The following is a 21,077-nucleotide window of genomic DNA, read 5'->3' on the forward strand; positions in this document are numbered from 1 at the left end:
TGTACCGAAGATAAATACCTCACGATGTCTATCTAATTATGAACTTGCTTTACTTTCACGGAACACATTTTTGGTGATAACAAACTAATGTAACAAAGTAACATATTTATCAACAAATGTTATACGCCACTACATACTTACATTTAAATGTGTGCTGTGTCGGTTCAGCCATTCTCCGCAAGGGTTTTTGAAATTGGTCCGTGCGCAAATCATTGTGGGGATTTTAAGGACGCGAAGTCTACCCATGTGCAGCCTCGAAATTACCCCCAAACCAAGGACGCGGCCTCGGTGGAATTCCAAGTATGCTGGAGATTGGAACAGTCCTTCGGCGGCACTCGATGACGTAGTATCCTTGAAATATTGGCTTGGAAGCCAGTTTCCTCGAGATTGAGAAACGGCCTGTGTATTTTCCGTATTTTCCCCATTCGGTTCAGTTGGATCACATAATGTAACGCAGTAACGCACCCATTTAAATCACAGTAACTATAACGGCGTTGCTGAATGGGAATAGGTAACTAGTAATGTTATTAGTTACCGCAAAAGGTAGTTGCGTTACAGTAACGCGTTAGTTTGTAACGCGTTAGTTTGTAACGCGTTAGTCCCAACACTGCATATAATACCATGCATTGTTATGATCAAACTATGAAACTAGAACCATCTCAATAATTAAAATACTGTTTACATGTAAATGCATCAATAATTAATGAACAATGCAAAATTATTTTCGGGTTTTCAGACCAATACCTCTATAACTTGAATGCACAATCATTTGAGACTCTGATAGGGGCCTTTCTGCATTCTGATGTCTTTTGATAAAGCATTTTTCTGGTAATACCTTATCTTTGAATTTACTGTGAGTCAAACTCTGAATGCATTGAATGAGTAGGATGCAGTGGCGGCGCCAGACATTTTCTCTAGGGGGTGCTGTGGGGTAGCTTGACGTTTCATAGAGGGTGCTCAAACATTAACGGCCCGTCCACACTACAGCTTCGACAGATTCAAAAACGGTTTCCAACGCGTCTGCCCATTCACTTTGAATGGGGTGACGTCACTTTTCGCCGAACTGCATTGTGGGAAGCAGAGCGGAGCTTTCCTGGCGTTTCACGGTCCGTCTACACTACAGGCATCGAAAAATGCTTTCAACGCTTCGCCCATTCATTTGAATGGGGTGACGTAGAAGATTTTTAAACTTAGCCGAACTGCATTGTGGAGCATGGCATGGCTTTGCAAGCATCACGAGAGACTTTGTTATCCACTTTGAAAAAAAGGTTGATGATATTCGCTCTTCTTTTTCTGACTTACCTTTACTCACCGCTGGGTCACCAGACCCTCCTTCGACCCACACACTAACCTCCTTTTCCCCTCTCTCTCCAAGTGAGGTTCTCACCCTCATTACCTCTGCCCGCCCTACCACCTGTCCTCTGGACCCCATCCCTTCAAACCTCCTTCAGACTATCGCTCCTGATATTCTACCGTTTCTCTCCCATTTCATCAACACTTCTCTAACTTCTGGTCACTTTCCAAACAGTCTCAAGGAGGCAAGAGTAAACCCTCTCCTAAAGAAACCCACTCTCAACCCGTCAGATGTTATAAACTACAGGCCTGTCTCTCTACTCCCGTTCCTGTCTAAAACACTTGAACGCGCTGTCTTTAAACAACTCTCCTGTTATCTCCATCAGAACAACCTTCTGGATCCGCACCAGTCTGGTTTCAAGGCAGGTCACTCCACAGAAACTGCTCTCATTGCTGTCACTGAGGAACTGCACACTGCCAAAACAGCATCCCTCTCCTCTGTCATCATCCTGTTGGACCTGTCTGCTGCATTCGACACGGTGAATCATCAGATCCTCCTTCGCACTCTCCAAAAACTTGGAGTTTCAGGCTCTGCACTTTCCCTCCTCACCTCATACCTCAAAGACCGTACCTACAGGGTAACTTGGAGAGGGTCTGAGTCCGACCCTTGTCAATTAACTACAGGGGTCCCTCAGGGCTCTGTTCTTGGTCCCCTCCTCTTCTCCCTGTACACAAACTCGCTCGGATCAGTCATTAGCCCGCATGGTTTTTCATACCACTGCTACGCTGACGACACCCAATTAATTCTGTCCTTTCCCCGCTCAGAGACCCAGGTCGTCGCACGCATCTCTGCTTGTCTAGCTGACATCTCTCAGTGGATGTCTGCTCATCACCTCAAGCTCAACCTTGACAAGACTGAGCTGCTTTTCCTTCCGGGAAAAGATTGTCCCACTCTTGACCTAACAATCAACATCGGCACCTCAGTTGTTTCCCCGACCCAGACTGCAAGGAATCTGGGTGTGACCCTAGATAACAACCTGTCCTTCACTGCAAACATCGCTGCTACAACCCATTGCTGCAGATACACGCTTTACAACATCAGGAAGATACGTCCCCAGCTGACACAGAAAGCGACGCAGGTTCTGGTCGAGGCTCTCGTCATCTCACGCCTAGACTACTGCAACTCCCTCCTGGCTGGTCTACCTGCATGTGTCATCCGACCTCTGCAGCTCACCCAGAATGCAGCGGCTCGTCTGGTCTTCAACCTTCCTAAATTTTCCCACACCACTCCGCTCCTCCGCTCCCTTCACTGGCTTCCGGTAACTGCTTGAATCCACTTCAAGACACTGGTACTTGCTTACCATGCTGCGAATGGATCTGGCCCTTCGTACATCCAGGACATGGTTAAACCGTACACCCCAGCGCGTGCACTACGCTCTGCATCAGCCAAACGACTCGCTGCACCCTCGCTGCGAGGGGGACCCAAGTTCCCATCAGCAAAAACACGTGGGTTTGCTATCCTGGCTCCAAGATGGTGGAATGAGCTCCCCATTGACATCAGGACAGCAGATAGCTTGCACATCTTCTGGCGCAAACTGAAAACTCATCTCTTTCGACTCCACTTCGAGCGATATAATTATTAACAAAGCACTTATATACTAATAAAGGACTGGCTTATCTAAAGCCAGTTGAGTAGCACTTGAAATGTTTGGCTCTATGAAACCTGATGTACTTATATGATTCTGTTTTCTTCAAGGTTGTGTCTTCCTGGTCGAATGTACTTATTGTAAGTCGCTTTGGATAAAAGCGTCAGCTAAATGCAATGTAATGTAATGTAATCTATCGGCATCAAAAGTTGAACAATGTTCAACTTTTGAGGCTCGATGCTTGGCATCAGCCAATCAAATCCCGCGTATGCAAATCTGACAGTACAAGCGCTAGCCAATCAAACCGCGTGTATGCTGGGAGAGACTACGCTGGTCATTTCCTCATATCCAAAAAAATGGAGGGAAAATTCATTATAACGGTAGTGAATCACCCGGTGCTGTATGATTAGTCTCTGTTCATCTACCGGGATACAAACCGGAGGAGCGAGGCATGGAGGGAGGTGGCAGAGACAGTGGATGAAACTGGTAGGTTTTCGCCTGTTTGGGGATTTTATATCCAGTTTACTTCATTTTAACATTGCTATTGCTTTGTATGCCGGGGGCGGGCGGGAGATTCCTGATTGGTTGTTGGTCGCTTTGGGCGCGAGAAATCGCCAGGCCTCAGACACGCCCAGCTTCAAGATCTTTTGATGCCTGTAGTGTAGACTGTAGTGTTAGGCTGCAAAAGTTGAGCAATGTTCAACTTTTGAAGCTTCTGAAGCTTTCGGTGGAAGCGTCAGCTAATCAAATCATATTCATGAGATTCATGTGATTGGTTGTTGGTCGAGCTTCAGACACGCCCAGCTCCAAGCTTTTTTTGAAGCTGTAGTGTGGACGGGCCGTAAGGGTTTCCCATTAATGTACCAGCGCTACAGTTGAATTTTCTACTGCAACACTCCCCACACGCACACACAGTGTACCCGCTGTTACAATGAATGCTCGGTAATCAGCTCACGGCATACAGGTGTAAGCAGGGGTAAAGTGCTATTTTTACAAGTGGGGAGTGGACCTCACCTCCTCTAGGAGCAGTGGCGACTGGTCATTAGGGGCAGGTGGGGCACAGCCCCACCTAGTGTCAGCAGAAAGTATTAAAAATAATGATTACAAAAAAATGCAAAAAAATATATATTAAATATATTTTAAGATCATGTTTAATCATCTGATTCGTCTGTACATTGCTGTTTTAGTCTGTGTTCTTCTAATTAGTGTCTACAGTGTGTGCCTATTGTGCTGTTTAGAGCCATGTGGGACAAAACCCGATCCTGCCCCTCCCTCTCTCTGTCTAAGTGAACGGTGACTGTAAAAACTACACTGCGCATGCTCAGAATATTTTCCTATTTAATGTGTGTGGCAAACAAATAATGACCATAGGGGCATAGAGCTGCCATCCCCACCATACGTCATCTCACATAATTCATAGCTGATTGGCTGTAAGTACGTGTGCCGCGAAAAGTGTGGTGTGTGAAGAGGAGACGAGAGAGCTGCAGTGACGCGTCCTAAAACCCGGAAGTAAGCTGCGCATGGCTTCCCTCGACAAAAAAGCAATGAGATTTCTCCATAGGATTTTAGAAAATAGCTCCAAATAAGATCTGTGGGAAACAAACCTGTTAGATAAATGCACGTTTTGTTCAGCCGGATAATATCCACATGTCTACCCTACTTTTATAATTTTCGAATCATAAATCTATTGATTAGATTAGATTTATGATAGACTTTTGAAACTACAAGAACATAAGGAGGACTTTTACAAAAAAGTAATAGAGATTTTTGTCCAGAAGGATAGGCAAATGGACTTAATCTTCAAGTCAAGGTAAGACTGCAATTTTATTGAAAATGGGATCTTACTAAGAGAGAACAATTCAATATTTAAATGATAAAATTACATTTTGTGGGTATCCTTCTGTTGAACTGTCTGTTTAAAATTAATTGAAGCATCAGACAAAAAAATCTTTTGAAAATAATATAATATTTTGATTTAGGTCAAAATATAATATTTGTAAACCTGAAGAGTCAGTGCCAGTGCCTCACCAGCCATGAACCTCACTGCAGAAGCTTATATATAGACATCTAAGTTTTTTGTGCCCCACCACTTTTGTACATATAAAAACGCCACTGTCTAGGAGGGTCCTCACCTCCTCTAGTGGGGTCCCGGGAAGATTTTTTTTTAAATATTGAAGTTAAAAGCATCAATCTGGTGCATTTTGAGAGCAAAATTATGAGATCTATGGATACATCTCTCAACATAGGCCTACATATGAAACAGAACTGTAAACAGATTTTCTATTTCTTTATAGATATATAAATATATCACTCCCCTTTTAAAACAAACCGTTTGAGACCCACTGAGATAACTAGACTACAGTTAACTATCTAAACACTGAGAGTCCTTTACTTCACCTGAGCTGAGGTTATCTGAGACTCTCCGTCTGACAGGAGAGAGTTCTCCCTCCACCTTGTTGTCGTAAAAGCTCCTTATATCCGTTAGCTTGGCTAGCTAGCACCAGATGCTAACCACAACGATCTCCGGTAGATACCCACCGGTGCGCGAGCTCTCTCTCGCTCGCTTGCGCACGCACACAAAATGGCTCGTGCCACACACACACAGAGCAGAGCTTGAATGAAACACAGAGACCCAGAAGTAAGCTACTTGTACTCACGAGGCCTATTATGTGCACAATCCCTCTCGCTTTCAGTTCGTTTTTATTGAGTGTCCACACGTGGACGTTTAAGGACTAAAAAACGATCCATTTGTCACTTTGCTGTTAGCAAATAATTTGGGGCTCCAGCTAACAGGAAGTCACTCAAGTGTCACAAAGTAATTTAGCCTATGAGTAGGTCAAAAATGTAATGGTTGCTGGCCATTGGCCTAATCATATCACCTGTGTTGGCTTTATGTTTTTGGTCAAACATTTGTTTGTTTCACATTTGCATTGATGTAATCAATATTTTTTCTGATTTAATTTAATAAAAATAATAATAATTATTTTCGGAAAAAAATAATATATATATTTCTTGGGGGTGCTTATGGGGTGCTTTGGCAATCCTGGCGCCGCCCCTGGTAGGATGCATATTTTAAAATACATTCGCATGTATTACTTACTTTTAATCATTAAAGCATGAGTACTTTGTTCCACTACTTCAAGTCTTGTTATTTTAACTGCTTTACATTTGTTATTTTACTTTGATTGCAATAGTTATTTTAAAATATATATATGACGCATTATCATGCATTTAAATTCCTAACATAACTTGTAATTAAGTATTTTTACACAGTCGGATTCTAACGTTTACTTACGTCATGAGGCCGAGAACTTCTTCCAGCCGTGAATAAATAAAAAACTAATTTTTTATTTAAAACCTTGGCAAGTAAACTTCAATTTCGATGCTCTTATTGAAGTTTATTCGACTGTATAGATTGATAAATGTTCTCCTGATTGTCAATAAAAACAAAAGAACAAATCTCTTTTATGCTTCAGTGTTTGAAAAGCGTCACTTATTTTCATTATTTTAATTGTTTTTACGTTTCAGCTCTGGACTGAACATGACAACATCCATACAAACCAGCCCAAACGATACATAACTTTGAACATATACGACGAAAACAGAAGTCAGGGGCCGTTCAGACGTGTACAATCTCAGTTGATCGATAACAGTTCAGTAACTCGTAGGCATTTTCTAAATTAGTATGTCAGCTTTTCCATTGAAGAGAGATCCCGGAAAATCTCAACAATGATCTTTTCCCTGGAGGCTCAATCTTAGAACAGTTTCTTGTTAGAGCTTTTTTCTACTGACTACAGGCAGTCAGATATCTGTTGCTTCTTGGCACAGCCTCTGCTCTGCCGACTAACCCCGGAATAAAGAAATTATGATTTTTTTCTTATCTGTTTATCAATCTAGATTGTTCTGGTGTGAGTTGCCAAATGTTGGAAATAAAAGCTGTAGAGATGTCTACCTTATCTTAAATATAATATAACTACAGCATGAGAGAATTAGCCTGCCTGCTACATCCACACCAGGTCTCACATCTTTTTCATTTCTATCATTATTTTCTCCTTTTTTACTGCTTTTTTTCTTTCTTATTAATGTATTACATCAAGTTATCATAATTTATTATCAGCATTATCCTCCAGCACAATAATCAATAATTCAATTGATTTATTCATCGACTTCATGTTCCAAAAAGCATATTGTTTTCCTTGTGAAGAAAACACGTAATTCTTGATTCTGTTCAAAATGTATATGAACATAACAATACATTCCAAATGTATATTCATGTATAGATATTGTGATTGTATAGCTTTGGCAATGTTGTATGTCATTATGGTCATGCCAATAAAGCTATTTGAATTTGATAGCACTGTGCTTCCGGAGATAAAAGTGCCAACAAACTATTTTCTTTTCCCCTTTTCACTAAGGACAGCAGAGTAGATGCACTCTTCCTTCTGCGCGGTCATTAAGACAATAATTCCTCCAGAAACTGAAGGGTCAGGATTTCTGGTAAGACACATTTCTGTTGAGTTTTTCAAATATATTTTTTCAGCACCACAAGCAGAGTGCAATGTAGTTCTTTTATTTTAAGTGAAGGCATATATTACTACAGCCAAACACTTGGCAACTCAAACCAAACCAATCTAGATGAATTAATAGCTCTCCAGTTAATAGGGAAAATATTTGTTTAATTTTTTGGTATCACTTCAAATTGGCGCTTTTAATGGTTGACATTATATTCACACATATTTTTTTAACTTGCAGTGATAGTCCAGCTTTACAAAAGACAGCTGCACTGAATTACTCTGGTGTGTATAATGAACTGGGACACAATCCAGCGGTGAACAATATTTAGAGTGTTATCCCTAAGTGGGACGAATGCTTTTATAAAAAAAACGTGTCACCTTCTCTCTATAAAAATTAAATCAAAATTGAATCAACTATGTTCGGGTGATTATCAGTGATGCAAATAAAGAAGGCTTACTGTACTTTTTGGGACTGGAACCACAATGAACTTAACTTAATTATGAACAGATGGCAGGAGGAGCCTGATGCTAGGCTTTCTGGCGGATGCTAATGTTGCTATAATGGAGGCTGTTGGCCTACTATCAGCTGCACTGCAGTGGTTTACTTTTTCATCACTGTCTCCAGCCAAGAGATTGTTGCTGGGTCAGACTCGGATCGTAAACTGTCGTCCTGGCAGAAAGAAAAACGTCCTGCTCCAACTTGGCAGGTCCATTGCTCAGCAGAGAGGATGGAAATAATGGACTTTAAAAGTCACTCAGGCTTAATTATTTGTTTGTTACCATATAAATAAGAGTCATTCGGCTTGTCTTTATAAAGCATTGGCTCTCAAAGTGCTTTGTTTGTAAGTTTGTGATTTGCAGTTATGTCTGTGTGTGTGTGGTTTAGGTGTGTGTTATCTGTAGCGTTGCCTGGGTGTGTAGTTGTCCAGGATCCGGGGGCTGCAGTGGGTTATGTAGTGCAGGGCGGGGTCAGAGTAGTTGAAGGGCGGGGGGTTGTACTGCTCCTGGATGTGGTTTGGCACCATGTGAGGGAGCCTGGAGGAAAACACATAAGCCAATCAGAATGCAGGAATAAACAAGAACTCAGCTCAGTCAACCTTTCAGAATGCTGTAAAGTAGTATATCATTTAGAACAGTGTCCATATCATTTCCTGCACAGACAAGGCACTTCAAGCACATTATAAATATGCATAGATGTGATAGGGAGGTAAAATATCCCAAATTCTTACTATGACCAATGCCTACAAAAACAGTGCTTTGGCTGCAGCAGTTTCTCTTCAGCCTGTATCATGTGGATCATTATGTTCTGTGAAACTGTAACTGTTGATGTATCTCCATTAAAGCCAGGAGTTACAAATGGGAACATTTTGTACCATTTTCAATGAATTTCTGGCTTTGATTAGTGCTGTCTATATTTCTCTATTCTGAAATGTAGATGATCATTTCAGGCAATTTATGGAAATGTTTGAATGGGCAGCAGTTGTTGTACTCAGTGACTCATGAATATTCAGGTGGGCTCTAGCCTAGATATTGTGAGTGTTGAAAGACACTGAAATCTGGGTTTAAAGCTGATTTAAAAATATGAAACATGCATATCCCAAATGCTTCTCCAGACTTGCAGATTTGCAGTTCAGATGTTTTGGATTGCATATTATTATGGTTGTTTCCTGTGCAACTATATCTATCCTCTCTGATAATGAGGTACAGACTGTGCAACCTGGTGTGCCGTGACTCATTCTATGAAAAAAGGGGGGGAAAACACAATTCTTGCCAATAAAATATTAAAGATCCTTTGTTTGGACATTAATCACAGTTCATTTTGTGAAATATTTAGACTCACTGATGCTTAGACCAAATATTAGTCATGGTCCAGCTAGGTCAAATGAGCGTCATTTAGGCTGGGGACGCTGGGACATACTTTTCAAAAGTATAATTTGCTAAAAATGTTCTGACCTTGGGAATTGGATAGTGGCAGTGTTAAAGAAGGACATAAGAGGCAGTAGCTCAAGCATGGATGAAAAGAAAACTAAAGGATAAAAGGACATGCTACTTCAAATAAAAAGAAAGGGTAACTTATCTTGAGAAAACCCCAACAACTTGAACCTAAGTATGAAATATATTAATGGGATGACTCAACAATTGAATGTTAGTGGGACGCACAACTGTGATGTAGTGAAATATTTGTATTATCGCATAAGGTACACTGTAAAAAAAAGAAGTTTTTTCACAGAAATGTACTGTATTATTTTACAGACCTTTCTTGTTTTTCTATATTACGTGTAAATACCATAAAAATACAGTAAATTACTTTTATTTAAAATAAATAAAGGTTTTATTCTGTAAATTGGTTTGATGAGAAATTATCGTTTTTTTACAGGATAATTCCATTGTTTAATTGTCTTGAATGTTAAATTACATTGAATTCTATGTAAAAACACATAAAATACACATAATTTTACTGCATGTAAAATGAAGGCAACTTTCTTTCTTTTTTTTGCAGTAAAACCTTCAATTTAATGTAACAAAATGTAAAAAAAACAAAAAAAACTAATCTGTACTGTTGTAGAATAAAAATAAATCTTATTATAAAGCATCTCTAAAATGTTAAATAAATGTATGTATGTAAAAATGTAATATATTGCAGAAATACCCAAAAATGATTTGGTGTAAATAAAGTAGTTTTCATAGTATACTAAAATAGTTAACTGTAAAAAAAAAGTGTCAAATAAAAAAAACGTAAAATGTATGTAAAAAGCTACGGCACTTAAAATGGAATCCAGCCATACAACGGCAGACAAGACAAGCAGGATTGGAATGAGTCCACAACATTCCTGATTGGTTGATATAAACGTCATCGAAAAAACCTGCCAATGAGCACTGTCCGCGCCTTTCAATCCAATTTGAAACTTCCACGTCAGTTTGAGCGGCTCTCCTGCGGAGCTACAGAGCTGTCTGTATGTCTGCTCACGAGTTTATGGACTAATATCGGGATAGTTTTACATCTACACCTTAAATATGAGCATCGGGACGTCCACAGAGAACAGAAGACTTGAGATCTGGTGAGTCCTGCAACTGTAATGGAGTTAAACATGTATTTAGATAATCCTTAGTTTGTGAATGTTTAATTGTGTATTTAAGGTTACGTTTCTTCTTCTAGTTCAGTGAGTTTTGAGTGATGAGACATATATTTTAAGGGAATCTGTGGAATCTCAGCTTTCATATGATACGTTTGTGCAGATAGCATGAAGTAAAAAAGATCGCTTTTGCCAGTTATGTGCTAAAGTAGCGTTAGCCCTGTTAGCTGTTAGACTTGTGTTTCGTTTAGTTAAAAATGGTTAATATCGTCAGTTAGCTGAGTTTCTTCCCGTTAAGTGGGTAAGCATCATTAATAGGTTGTTAGTACATTTTAAGAAGTCCTGAGATGCTGTTTCTTGCAAGATGTCCCACCGGCGGGACAATCGGGCTATACAGGTTAACAAGGTGGCTGCTAACGTTAGCTTACAGCTTATTGCAGTGCTGCCGCCATCCTCGTCTCCAACGCGGGACGATTACACATAAACGTGCAGCAGGGTGTCACAGTGTTGTCGCCAATCTTATTGTAAAGTTTCACAGCTTTTTTACTGCGGAATCCAGTTTGTTAATGTTCAGTAGCCAACAGCTATCATAGCATAAACTGCTAACCACTAACGTTTGGCTAACTTGCTAGTTAGCTCTGCTCTATATATTACAAGCTAACATGACTAGCTAATGTCACACTGTGAACTAAAATAGTTGTTGTATTACTACATCATACATGCTTGGTCCAAATCTCTGCTAAAATTATTATTTTTAACAAAATTATCATTAAAGTATCTTTATTTTTTTGCATTTGTATCACACTTGGCATAAACTATTTTAGTTAATCAATTAGAACTGGAGAATTAAAATAATGATTTGTGGTAATCAAAAACAATGTATTTAAAGAAACACTAGGAATAACATAGGAAATAATACGGATAATTTTTTACCCATGTTGTGCCTTAGAAGTGTAGTGATACAAACATGATTTTTATTTAAAAAAGTAAGAAAGTTCAAATGAAAATTAGAATTGGTGTTGATCAAAACAGGTTAATTGAGGTTACAATTTAAACTAATTTGGGTCACTTTTGATGCATGTTGGTTGTATGTTGTGTAACAAAGGGTTACCATGACAGCTGTGATGTTCACTCTTTTGACAGAGCACCAGTGGACAGTGAAGACTATGGAACAGAACATGTGATGGCTTTGTGTGGAAAGGGGCAGAAGCCAGCCGGTGACTCCTCATCAGTCTCTCCAGGCAGCACCCAGCTATTTGTCCATCTTGCAGATGAAAATACTTTGATATGTGAGTAATAACTAACTTGTCTCTAACATAATATTGAATGTCAGTGTTTCCCCTAGGTTTACTGCTGATATATTCTAGGGCTCGATTATCGGGGCCGATATTCCGCATTTGACCGATTATCGGTATCGGCCTTTTTTTTATCAAATTGCCGATAAAACTTTGGCTCTGATGCGGCCGTTTCTCTGGCTGCAGTCACCACTCTGTGTACACGAGCAATGTCCCGCCCACAGCGCTATCTGATAGGCTATTACTGAAGATTTTCCGGGCGGGAGACAGCCAGAGAGGCGGGACCTTCTCAGATTACAGGCAGGTGCGAAAGAACGCAGACACAGACTGAAGCAAGCAGCAGCGCTGAGCGGCAGAGCCATACATGTGTTAAACCAAAGTTCAATAAACATCCCAATCCCCTATGCTGAAGTTGCAAAAACACCACGATCTTATGATCCAATTCTATCAGTTTCCCAGTTACACAGGGACGCGGGAAGTCAGTCAGAGTTGGGGGTGCGTGCAGTGTCTCGCAGCGGAGTAACTGGTGCGGGGGGGGGAGGGGCTGAGAGTGGAGCCTTGCAGTTTTTCAGGTTGATATGTGAAGCTCATTAGCTAGCCAACATGTATCTAGCAAATGTTTAGCAAAATATTAGAAGTGAGGCTACTAGACTAACGTTAGGTCTACTGTGATAGCCTCACTTTTAATAGTTTGCAAAACATTAGCTAGCACTAGTGTTTTGCAGTTGCTAGCAGTTTATTGGGATTTTATGCTAGATAGACAGATATAATAAATTAAGCATTATTGTTAGTTAAGCATGTCAGCCTGCAGCCCCACTTCTTGTCTCTCTCTCTAACTCATTGCAGATGGCTGCACTAAAGAAAAGGGCACAGAGAGGAAACCAGTTGTAAGATGTTTAAAAGTTAATTAAACATAATATAGGCTATGCTTAAATGCATTTCAAATAAGTTGTGTTGGAGTTTGTGTTATTCGACATTTTGACACCAAGATTTTTTTTTTTACTGCAAATGTATATCGGTTCCAAATATCGGTTATCGGTCTCCTTGATTACTAATAATTGGTATCGGTATCGGCCTTGAAAAAGCCATATCGGTCGATCCCTAATATATTCTTTAAATCCTCTGGAGCAGAGAGAGGAGCTGTGGATTATTGTTATTGATTAATGCATCAGTGTTTCTTAGGGTCAAAAACACTAAACTCAACTTAAAATGAAAGCGTTTAGTTTATTTAATAAAAGAGCTCATGTTCAATGTGAAAAGTGACCGTAGATATAAATGAGTTGCAATTTGGTGCTATATGATATATATATTTTTTTTAAATAATACAAAAATATATATGGGCTAGGGTTAACCCTATCCAGTGGTTAGTTTTAGGGTAAGCTCCACTGTTTTTTTATTTTATGTATTCACTTTAAGAGAAAGGGATTTCAGAAACAAGTCGCACAAGTTTGGCTCGAGGTAAAATTAACAAGTTACCCCTTCTAAACTTATGAAATAATGAGAAAATATGAACGACTCTTCATAGAGCCACGTCCACACAGCTTTAAAGTTGTAGGAAGCTGAAGCATTACATTCGTGCCAACGGCTAGTTGTCGTTTTTATGGTATTAGAAAGTTGGTGTACTGGAAGGTTTAGCATAGGATCAATGCCCTTGGGATGCTCTCAATAACTGTTTTACAATTTTGTGTGTGTTTTGTGTAACCCTGCTTCAAAGGTCCACCATACAAGATGTAGGGGATCTATTGGCAGCTGCTGATAATAACATCCATCATTATGGTTTACTAATAGTTATCACTTCACTTCCTCCTCCAGCACCTGGACACAGCAGGAACCTACGACAGGATCTTGTTTGTGGTCTTCAGCTCCGCCTTCAACACCATCATCCTGGCTCTGCTGCAGGACAAGCTCTACCAGCTGCACGTGCCCGTCTCCACCTGCAGGTGGATCACAGACTTCCTGTCTGACAGGAAGCAGCACGTGAGGCTGGGGAAACACCTCTCTGACTCCCGGACCATCAGCATCGGTTCCCCTCAAGGCTGCGTTCTTTCCCCTCTGCTCTTCTCCCTGTACACCAACAGCTGCACCTCCAGTCACCAGTCTGTCAAGCTACTGAAGTTCAGACGACACCACCCTCATCGGACTCATCTCTGGTGGGGACGAGTCTGCCTACAGATGGGAGATGGACCATCTGGTGACCTGGTGTGGGGAAAACCACCTGGAGCTCAACGCTCTCAAGGCAGTGGAGATGGTTGTGGACTTTAGGAAGAACGCAGCCCCACCCACCCCCATCACTCTGTGTGACTCCCCAGTAACTGCTGTGGAATCTTTCCGCTTCCTGGGCACCATCATCGCCCAGGACCTCAAACGGGAGCAGAACATCTGCTCCCTCACCAAAAAAGCACAGCCGAGGATACTCCATCACCATCTGGTACACTGCAGCCACAGCCAAGGATAAGGGCAGGCTGCAGCGTGTCATCCGCTCTGCAGAGAAGGTGATCGGCTGTAATCTGCCATCCCTCCACGACCTGCATGCCTCCAGAACCCTGAGGCGGGAAGATAGTGGACGACCCCTCCCACCCTGGACACAAACTGTTCACTCCCCTCCGCGCTCCATCAGGACCAGAACCTCTCCATCAGGACCAACACCTCTCTCCATCAGGACCAAACCTCTCTCCATTAGGACCAAAACCTCTCTCCATCAGGACCAAAACCTCTCTCCACCTCAACAAGGCCCGCTCCCCCCCACTGACACTTTACCTCAGCCACAACGCAGACTCTTTGCATTACATAATGGAGATCACAGGATGGTAAATAATGCAATGTTTAAATATTGCTTACTGCACATATTTTATATTCTATCATTTATTGCATTCTATTTCGATGTAAATTACTGCTTTATTTTATTGCTATCTTACTATATTTTTATTAGTGTTCTTAATATAGTTTGCTATCTGTGTACTTTTTTTTATTTGTATGCACCACGACACCTAGTGCAATTCCTCATACGTGTGAACCTACCTGGCAATAAACCCGTTTCTGATTCTGATCTGTTTGTCCTGTATAAGGTTGCACTGCCACGTCTACAGTAGCGCAGAATGGACAGAGGAAACATGATTGGGCCTCATGTTTTTTGCAGCCAACATACATTCTCCTACAGACTTTGGATAGGAGGGTGAGTGAACAAGTAATCCATTGGTTGGAACCTACATCCCCAATGTTAGACGTACTAAATCCTGCACACTGCTCCTTCAAATGGACAATGTGAACATATGTTGCCATTTTGTAAATCTTGTTATTTTCAGTTGAGAATGTTTCAAAGTAATCTTAAAAAAAATTCTACTTACTTTTTGTTTCTACTGTTTATAAGTATGATGTTTAAATATGAAATGCTGTATTCATTAGTTGTTCTATAATTCTACAAATATTTATATATATATATATAAGTTTTCAGAGTAATTGTTTCCTACAGAACATTTTGTGATGTCATTTTGTTGAACCTGTTTGATTGGAAAATGTAAAAAGCTGTAAAATAACAGTATTCTAGCTGTAGAACTTTAGGTTCTGTATTTATGTTGGTGTAAGATCATACAAATCTAATAAAAAAAATATGTAAAAAAACAGTTTTTCTCATCAGAACTTTATTTAAGGTATTTGAATGTAACATTTTAAGACAATGGATTTTGAAAAGAGAGGAAAGTGTTTTCCTGTAAAATATTTAAGGACAATTCCTGTATATTAATTGCTTTTGCACTTTATTTCAGTTTTTTTACTTTAATGTTATGGTTTTTGTTTGGCAGCCTGCTGCTCCCAGTCATTTGACCGTTTTTTTACGGGTTTTTTGCCCGTAGAAGTTTTAGTGCTGTACTTTTATTGAAGGTTATTGACTGTAAAATAACAGTGTTTCACTGCTGAACTTTAAGTTCTGTCACTTTATTGAAGGTGTTTGACCGTAATAATTTAGGATAAAACTGTAAAATAACAGTTTTTACATGCTTAACTCTAAATTATGTCCGTAATAAACAAGGGAAGATACCTGTAAAATAACAGTGTTTCTCTGTAAAGGAAATTCATTATATTTACTGTGAATTTACGTTTTTTTCCCATTATTGAAATTAGGGTATTTCACTGTAAGTTTTTGGAAGCACCAGCTGCCAGATTTTTACCGTTTTTTTTTTTTTTACAGTGTAGGCTTATTAGTTCTTGCCACCAAGTCGTTTATTTTTTAAACAGTAGTCCATTGTATCATTGTGTCTATGCCAGGATGTGTGATATGGTGAAAGCCCTATTTGATTAAAAATACAGGTAAATATATTAATATTTTGCGGGGTACGCGCAATAATAATGTAGGCTGTGTATTTTTGATCTGAAAAAAGTGCCCCCACAGTTTTTAAAAACAAAATAGTTAGATAGTTAGAGATCCTCCATCCCCCCTCCCCCTCATCACTCTTTTAGGAGATCTCTTCGATTGAACCCTCCCACAACTTCTCCAAACCTTCATCCTTATTGCAATAACTTTGGCAAAGAAAACTATTTGAATCTGTTGGAAAGACAGAACAAAATGATCAATAAATCATTGGGGCAATCTTTTAACAGATCATGCAAACCTGGAACAACTTTCTTTAACCTCAAAAGACAATACAATCTGTTTTATTAAAACCTGGTCTTCTTTTTTGCAGTTTATCGTGCTGATTCCTCTTCATATCAGCTTGGCTAGAGACTCCCCTCTACAATGGAACAAATTAACATGATCAAATAGTACAATAAACTTCCTTCTCTCCTCTCCTTGTCTCCTTTTTTTCTTTACCCTTTTTTGTATTTTTCTTTTTTCTTTATCTCTTTGTTTTCCTTATTTTCTTTGCATGTGACCATATTACATATATTTGTTGTAAATACTTTTTGTTTTGTCAATACATTTTGCATCCACTGTAAAAAAACGATAATGAAAAAACAACAACAAAAAACGAAATAGTTATCTATAATGCTGATTTTATAATGATCTATAGATACAATTCTGGAAACCCATTTAAAGACCTACATTTGATTGTGGGAAGTAAAAAAGGAACATTGAAAACCCACCACTTTACATCTGGGACCGTTTTTATATCATACAACATAATCCAAGTATTGCTATCATTCATTTTTATTGAAGGACATCAGCATTACCTCCTCCCTGTCTTTTGCCCATTCACTCTAATCTAACAACATAATCCCACAATGCTGCTGCCGACCAGGGCCGTTATATCCATAGGGTCTACTTTGCTAATAGCAGAGAAAGCAGGCCAGTCACCAGGGGGATTATGTGTCTCTCTGGCCCACTAACACCTGGTCCAGATGCCATACATCTGTACACACATGCTGTGGCCAAGGACTCATGAACATTATAATGCACTGCTATGCACATTCACACGCACACATGCATCTGGATATGAGTTGTTCTTTAGCAATGTTTTTTAAAAATCTATTCCTTTAAGATATATAATTGGATGAGTATAGCTGTTTTTACCTTTTTTGTGTGTGAGCAAACAGTAGCTCTAAAGTTAAATTCAGATTTTTTTTCAGTGTTACCAAAATGCAGTTTCATAACTCGGACCAAAGCTGTTAGTAGGAAGTGTTTTTTGTTTAATATAGTAAGAGAGTGGGCAGTCCGTCCTCCATCTGAGAAGTTAATACGAGAAAGCAGTGCTGCAGCAAGAGTGCAGAGGACAAGATGTAAAGCCTTCAAGCTGCTATAAAGGATTGTCTCTGGGCAGACCTACTTGACTACTGTACCTTAAAACACTGGCTGTCAAACTGTGTGTGTGCAGTCTTCCTCACCAGCACTAAATGTTGTGCTTACCTGAAAGGAACCCTAAAATAGAAGCTGCTGACCTATCTATCCCGTTTTTTTTACTCATGAGAGTTTAAATGAACCACAATGGCCATTGATTTAAAAAGCTTGACTATGGAGATATTCTTAGCATGGCTGTAGTGAGGCAGTAATGCTCATTACATACCAGAATACATGTACATGAGTTATGCACACCGGAAGATGATTGTTGTATGGATGAAATATGAAGAGAGAACCTTGCTATTCTTAGAACTCTAGTGAGGCAAAAAACATTTAGTATGGCAGAAGGGTGGTGCCAAAAGAAAAAAGCACGAAGGGTCTCTGGCTGATAGTCTTAGCCTCTTCACACATGCACTGCAACCATGAAAGGATCTAGAATAGCCAGGAGAAGCTGTATGCAACATAAAAAATATTCAGAAAATGAATCTAAAGTGAAATTGTTGTTGACGTTTCTATCGCAACCGGTACTAAAGATTAGTTAGACTTAATTCTCAAGACCATATTCATATTGTTCATATTAGGAAATTGATTAAGTGGCCAGTCATGGAGAAGATGGGTGATGAGGAATGGCCTGTGATTGTGTATAAAATACAGTAAAGCGTAGTTATGTACTGCACATTTTCAAATAGAGACATATCTAGGCAAAATTATGATCATAAGAATAAAGGTTATGGTTTCAAAGAGTAGAAAATTATTATTTTTTGAATTTTCTATGGATCTTCTTTTTTTTCTGCAAAATTGGTCTACCACTTGAAACCATTGAGAATCTAAACTGACCAATCTACAAACATTTAAGAAACACCTTTCAAGCCTTCAGGAATGTTTGACACTTAAAATATACATATTCTTTGGTTGATATATAATCATTGTCAGTACAGAAAAGTGAAATAATACATCAAAAACCCTAATGTGTATAATTGAATTAGTCATGCATTCTGTGTGCTAAGTAAAATGGTGTGTAGAATCTACTGAATGGTGCTCTGGTGTTACTCACTCCCCGGTCGCAGTCTTCTTGCTGCAGCAGAAGCAGGCCAGAGCAGCCAGGAGCAGCAGCAGCAGCAGAGGGATGCCGATCCCCAGCACCAGGCCCAGAACAAGGTCAGTTTCCACCTGTTTCACCGGTTCTCTGTCTGAAAAGGGTCAAGTCATTACCAAACATGTTCCTAAAATGCTAAAAAGTCATTTGGAAGTTAGTGAACACAATCATTTTCTACAAAATATGGAATTTAACTATGGCTACACTTCTATATTAAGACATTACAGGGTTAAGGTAAGGTCTTTCATCTAGTAAATGTTTTATGGATGGGGCATACAGTTTATTTACACTGGAGCCATTACTGTACCTGCAGGATGGATAATAATAATAATAATAATGGGTTTCATTTATAACGCACTTCATATTTCAGTTCAAATCCTGAAGTGCTACAAGCAGTGAGCATGGAACAAAAATAAAAACAGTACACAACATGGTAGAATGAATAAAAAGCAGTAAAAACAAACAATAAAATAGATAAAAGGGTAGTAATAAATAAAAGGTCTAGGAAAAGGCTCTATTGAACAGATGGGTTTTGAGGCCTTTTTTCAAAGCATCCACGGTCTGTGGTGCTCTCATGTGGTCGGGGAGAGCACTCCACAGACTGGGAGCAGCCGAGCAGAAGGCCCGGTCTCCCATAATACGGAGCTTGCAGGAGCGGGTGGTCCGCAAGGAAGTATGAGGGGTGAGGAGTTCCTTGAGGTAGGGAGGGGCAGTTCCATGGATACACTGGTGAGTGAGGAGGAATACCTTGTATTCAATCCTCAGTTCCACAGGGAGCCAATGTAGTGATTTAAGGATGGGGGTGATATGATCATATTTGCGCACCCTCATCAGGACCCTAGCAGCACTGTTCTGGATGTACTGGAGCTTCTGGATGCTTTTTTTAGGGATCTCGATGAGGAGTGCATTGCAGTAGTCCAGCCTGGAGGAGACAAAGGCGTGGACAAGCTTTTCGGTGTCAGACAGAGTGAGTGTGGGGCGGAGTTTGGCGATATTCCTGAGGTGATAAAAGGAGTTGTTGCACAGCTGTTTAATGTGAGCCTCAAAGGTCAGATGGGCGTCCATTTTCACACCTAGGTTGGTGACTGTTGAGGAGAGGGTAATGTCCTGGCCAGAGAAGGTGATGGTGGTGAGAGTGGATGACCAAACCTGGTGTGGGGTGCCAACTATAATGGCTTCGGTTTTGGAGCTGTTAAGTTTCAGGTAGTTTTGCTTCATCCACGCCTGTATCTCCACCAGGCAGGCAGTGAGTGTGGGTGAAGGCAGGGCTGCAGAGGAGGTAGGGTTGATCCTGAGATACAGTTGGGTGTCATCAGCGTAACAATGGAATGATACTCCATGTCAGCTGATGATAGAGCCAAGGGGGAGCATGTAGAGTGTGAAAAGGGTGGGGCCGAGAACTGATCCTTGAGGGACACCACAGGTCACATCGTGGGTACCCGATTATTAATCTGAACCAGTCAAGGGGAGAGTCAGAGACTCGGATGGTGGAGTGGAGACGTGGAGGAGGATGTCGTGATCGACGGTGTTGAAAGCTGCAGTGAGATCGAGGAGGATGAGGAGAGAGGGAGAGCCAGCATCATCTGTCATCAGCAGGTCGTTGGTGACCCTGACCAGGGCTGTTTCTGTGCTGTGGCCTGTGCGGAAACCAGACTGGAACTTTTCGAATAAGTTGTTGGAGTTTAGATGGTCCTAGAGCTGTGCTGCAACTAGTTTTTCCAGCACCTTTGATAGAAATGAGAGGTTGGAAATGGGTCTGTAGTTGGCCAGGACTCCTGGGTCAAGGGAGGGTTTTTTGAGACGAGGTTTAATGACAGTGGTTTTTAGGGCAGAGGGGACATGGCCAGCCTGGAGAGAGAGGTTTACTGTTACGATTATTGTGTTATGTCACGTTTTGTATGTCTTGTTTTGGGTGTTTTGCTGTTCTCCCTGTCGTGTTTTCCTCCGTGTATATTGTCTGGTTCTTTTCCCTGTGTTTTTCCTCCTGTCTTTAGTTTCCCTGGTGTGTCTAGTTGTCTGATTGTGTTCACCTGTGGCCCTTGTGTTTCTCCTCCCCTGCCCGGCGGTTTCTCGTCTTGTGATTACCCCTCCCTGTATTTAGTCTGTTCTCTTCCTGTGTTCAGTGTTGGTTCGTCTTGTGATTTGGCTTGTCCTCGGTGAGTGTTGTGTTCTGTCTTTGTTAGTATAGCCTTGAAATAAAGGAATTTTCACGTTAATCTGCATTTGGGTCCTACCTGCTTCACACACCGTAACATTACGAACCGACCACGATATGGGCCCAGCAGATCCGTTTGAGCAGGAACTAGTGGATTATACCTTTTCTTTGTCTGACTGTGCTCATCGATGGATAGGAGCGGTCAGGGTTCAGCAGTGAGATGCTGCTCTGGCAGAT

At 40.4% G+C, this 21,077-nt stretch overlaps 1 protein-coding gene and 2 long non-coding RNA genes across 5 annotated transcripts in view; 2 read left to right on the plus strand and 1 right to left on the minus strand.

Moving 5' to 3' along the window:
• Positions 1-6,096: 6,096 nt before the first annotated feature.
• The window catches only part of si:ch73-105b23.6 (mucin-like protein), a 43,686-nt gene continuing 28,705 nt past the window's right edge, over positions 6,097-21,077 (minus strand). For all 3 annotated transcript variants that reach the window (XM_034224938.1, XM_034224948.1, XM_034224930.1), the window contains 2 exons: positions 18,644-18,779; positions 6,097-8,488 (listed from right to left, as the gene is read on the minus strand). In XM_034224938.1, coding sequence (XP_034080829.1) covers positions 8,347-8,488; positions 18,644-18,779 — 278 coding nt within the window. In that variant the 3' untranslated portion in view covers positions 6,097-8,346. The remainder of the gene's footprint in view (positions 8,489-18,643; positions 18,780-21,077) is intronic.
• LOC117551872 lies at positions 10,375-14,444 on the plus strand. The gene is made up of 3 exons (XR_004569864.1): positions 10,375-10,512; positions 11,671-11,816; positions 13,635-14,444. It is a non-coding gene; the product is annotated as an uncharacterized LOC117551872 (long non-coding RNA).
• On the plus strand, positions 14,596-15,440 carry LOC117551878. Its single transcript, XR_004569866.1, has 2 exons — positions 14,596-14,629; positions 14,888-15,440. It is a non-coding gene; the product is annotated as an uncharacterized LOC117551878 (long non-coding RNA).

The sequence above is a fragment of the Gymnodraco acuticeps genome, unplaced genomic scaffold, assembly GCF_902827175.1.
Source record: "Gymnodraco acuticeps unplaced genomic scaffold, fGymAcu1.1, whole genome shotgun sequence".
Taxonomy (NCBI): domain Eukaryota; kingdom Metazoa; phylum Chordata; class Actinopteri; order Perciformes; family Bathydraconidae; genus Gymnodraco; species Gymnodraco acuticeps.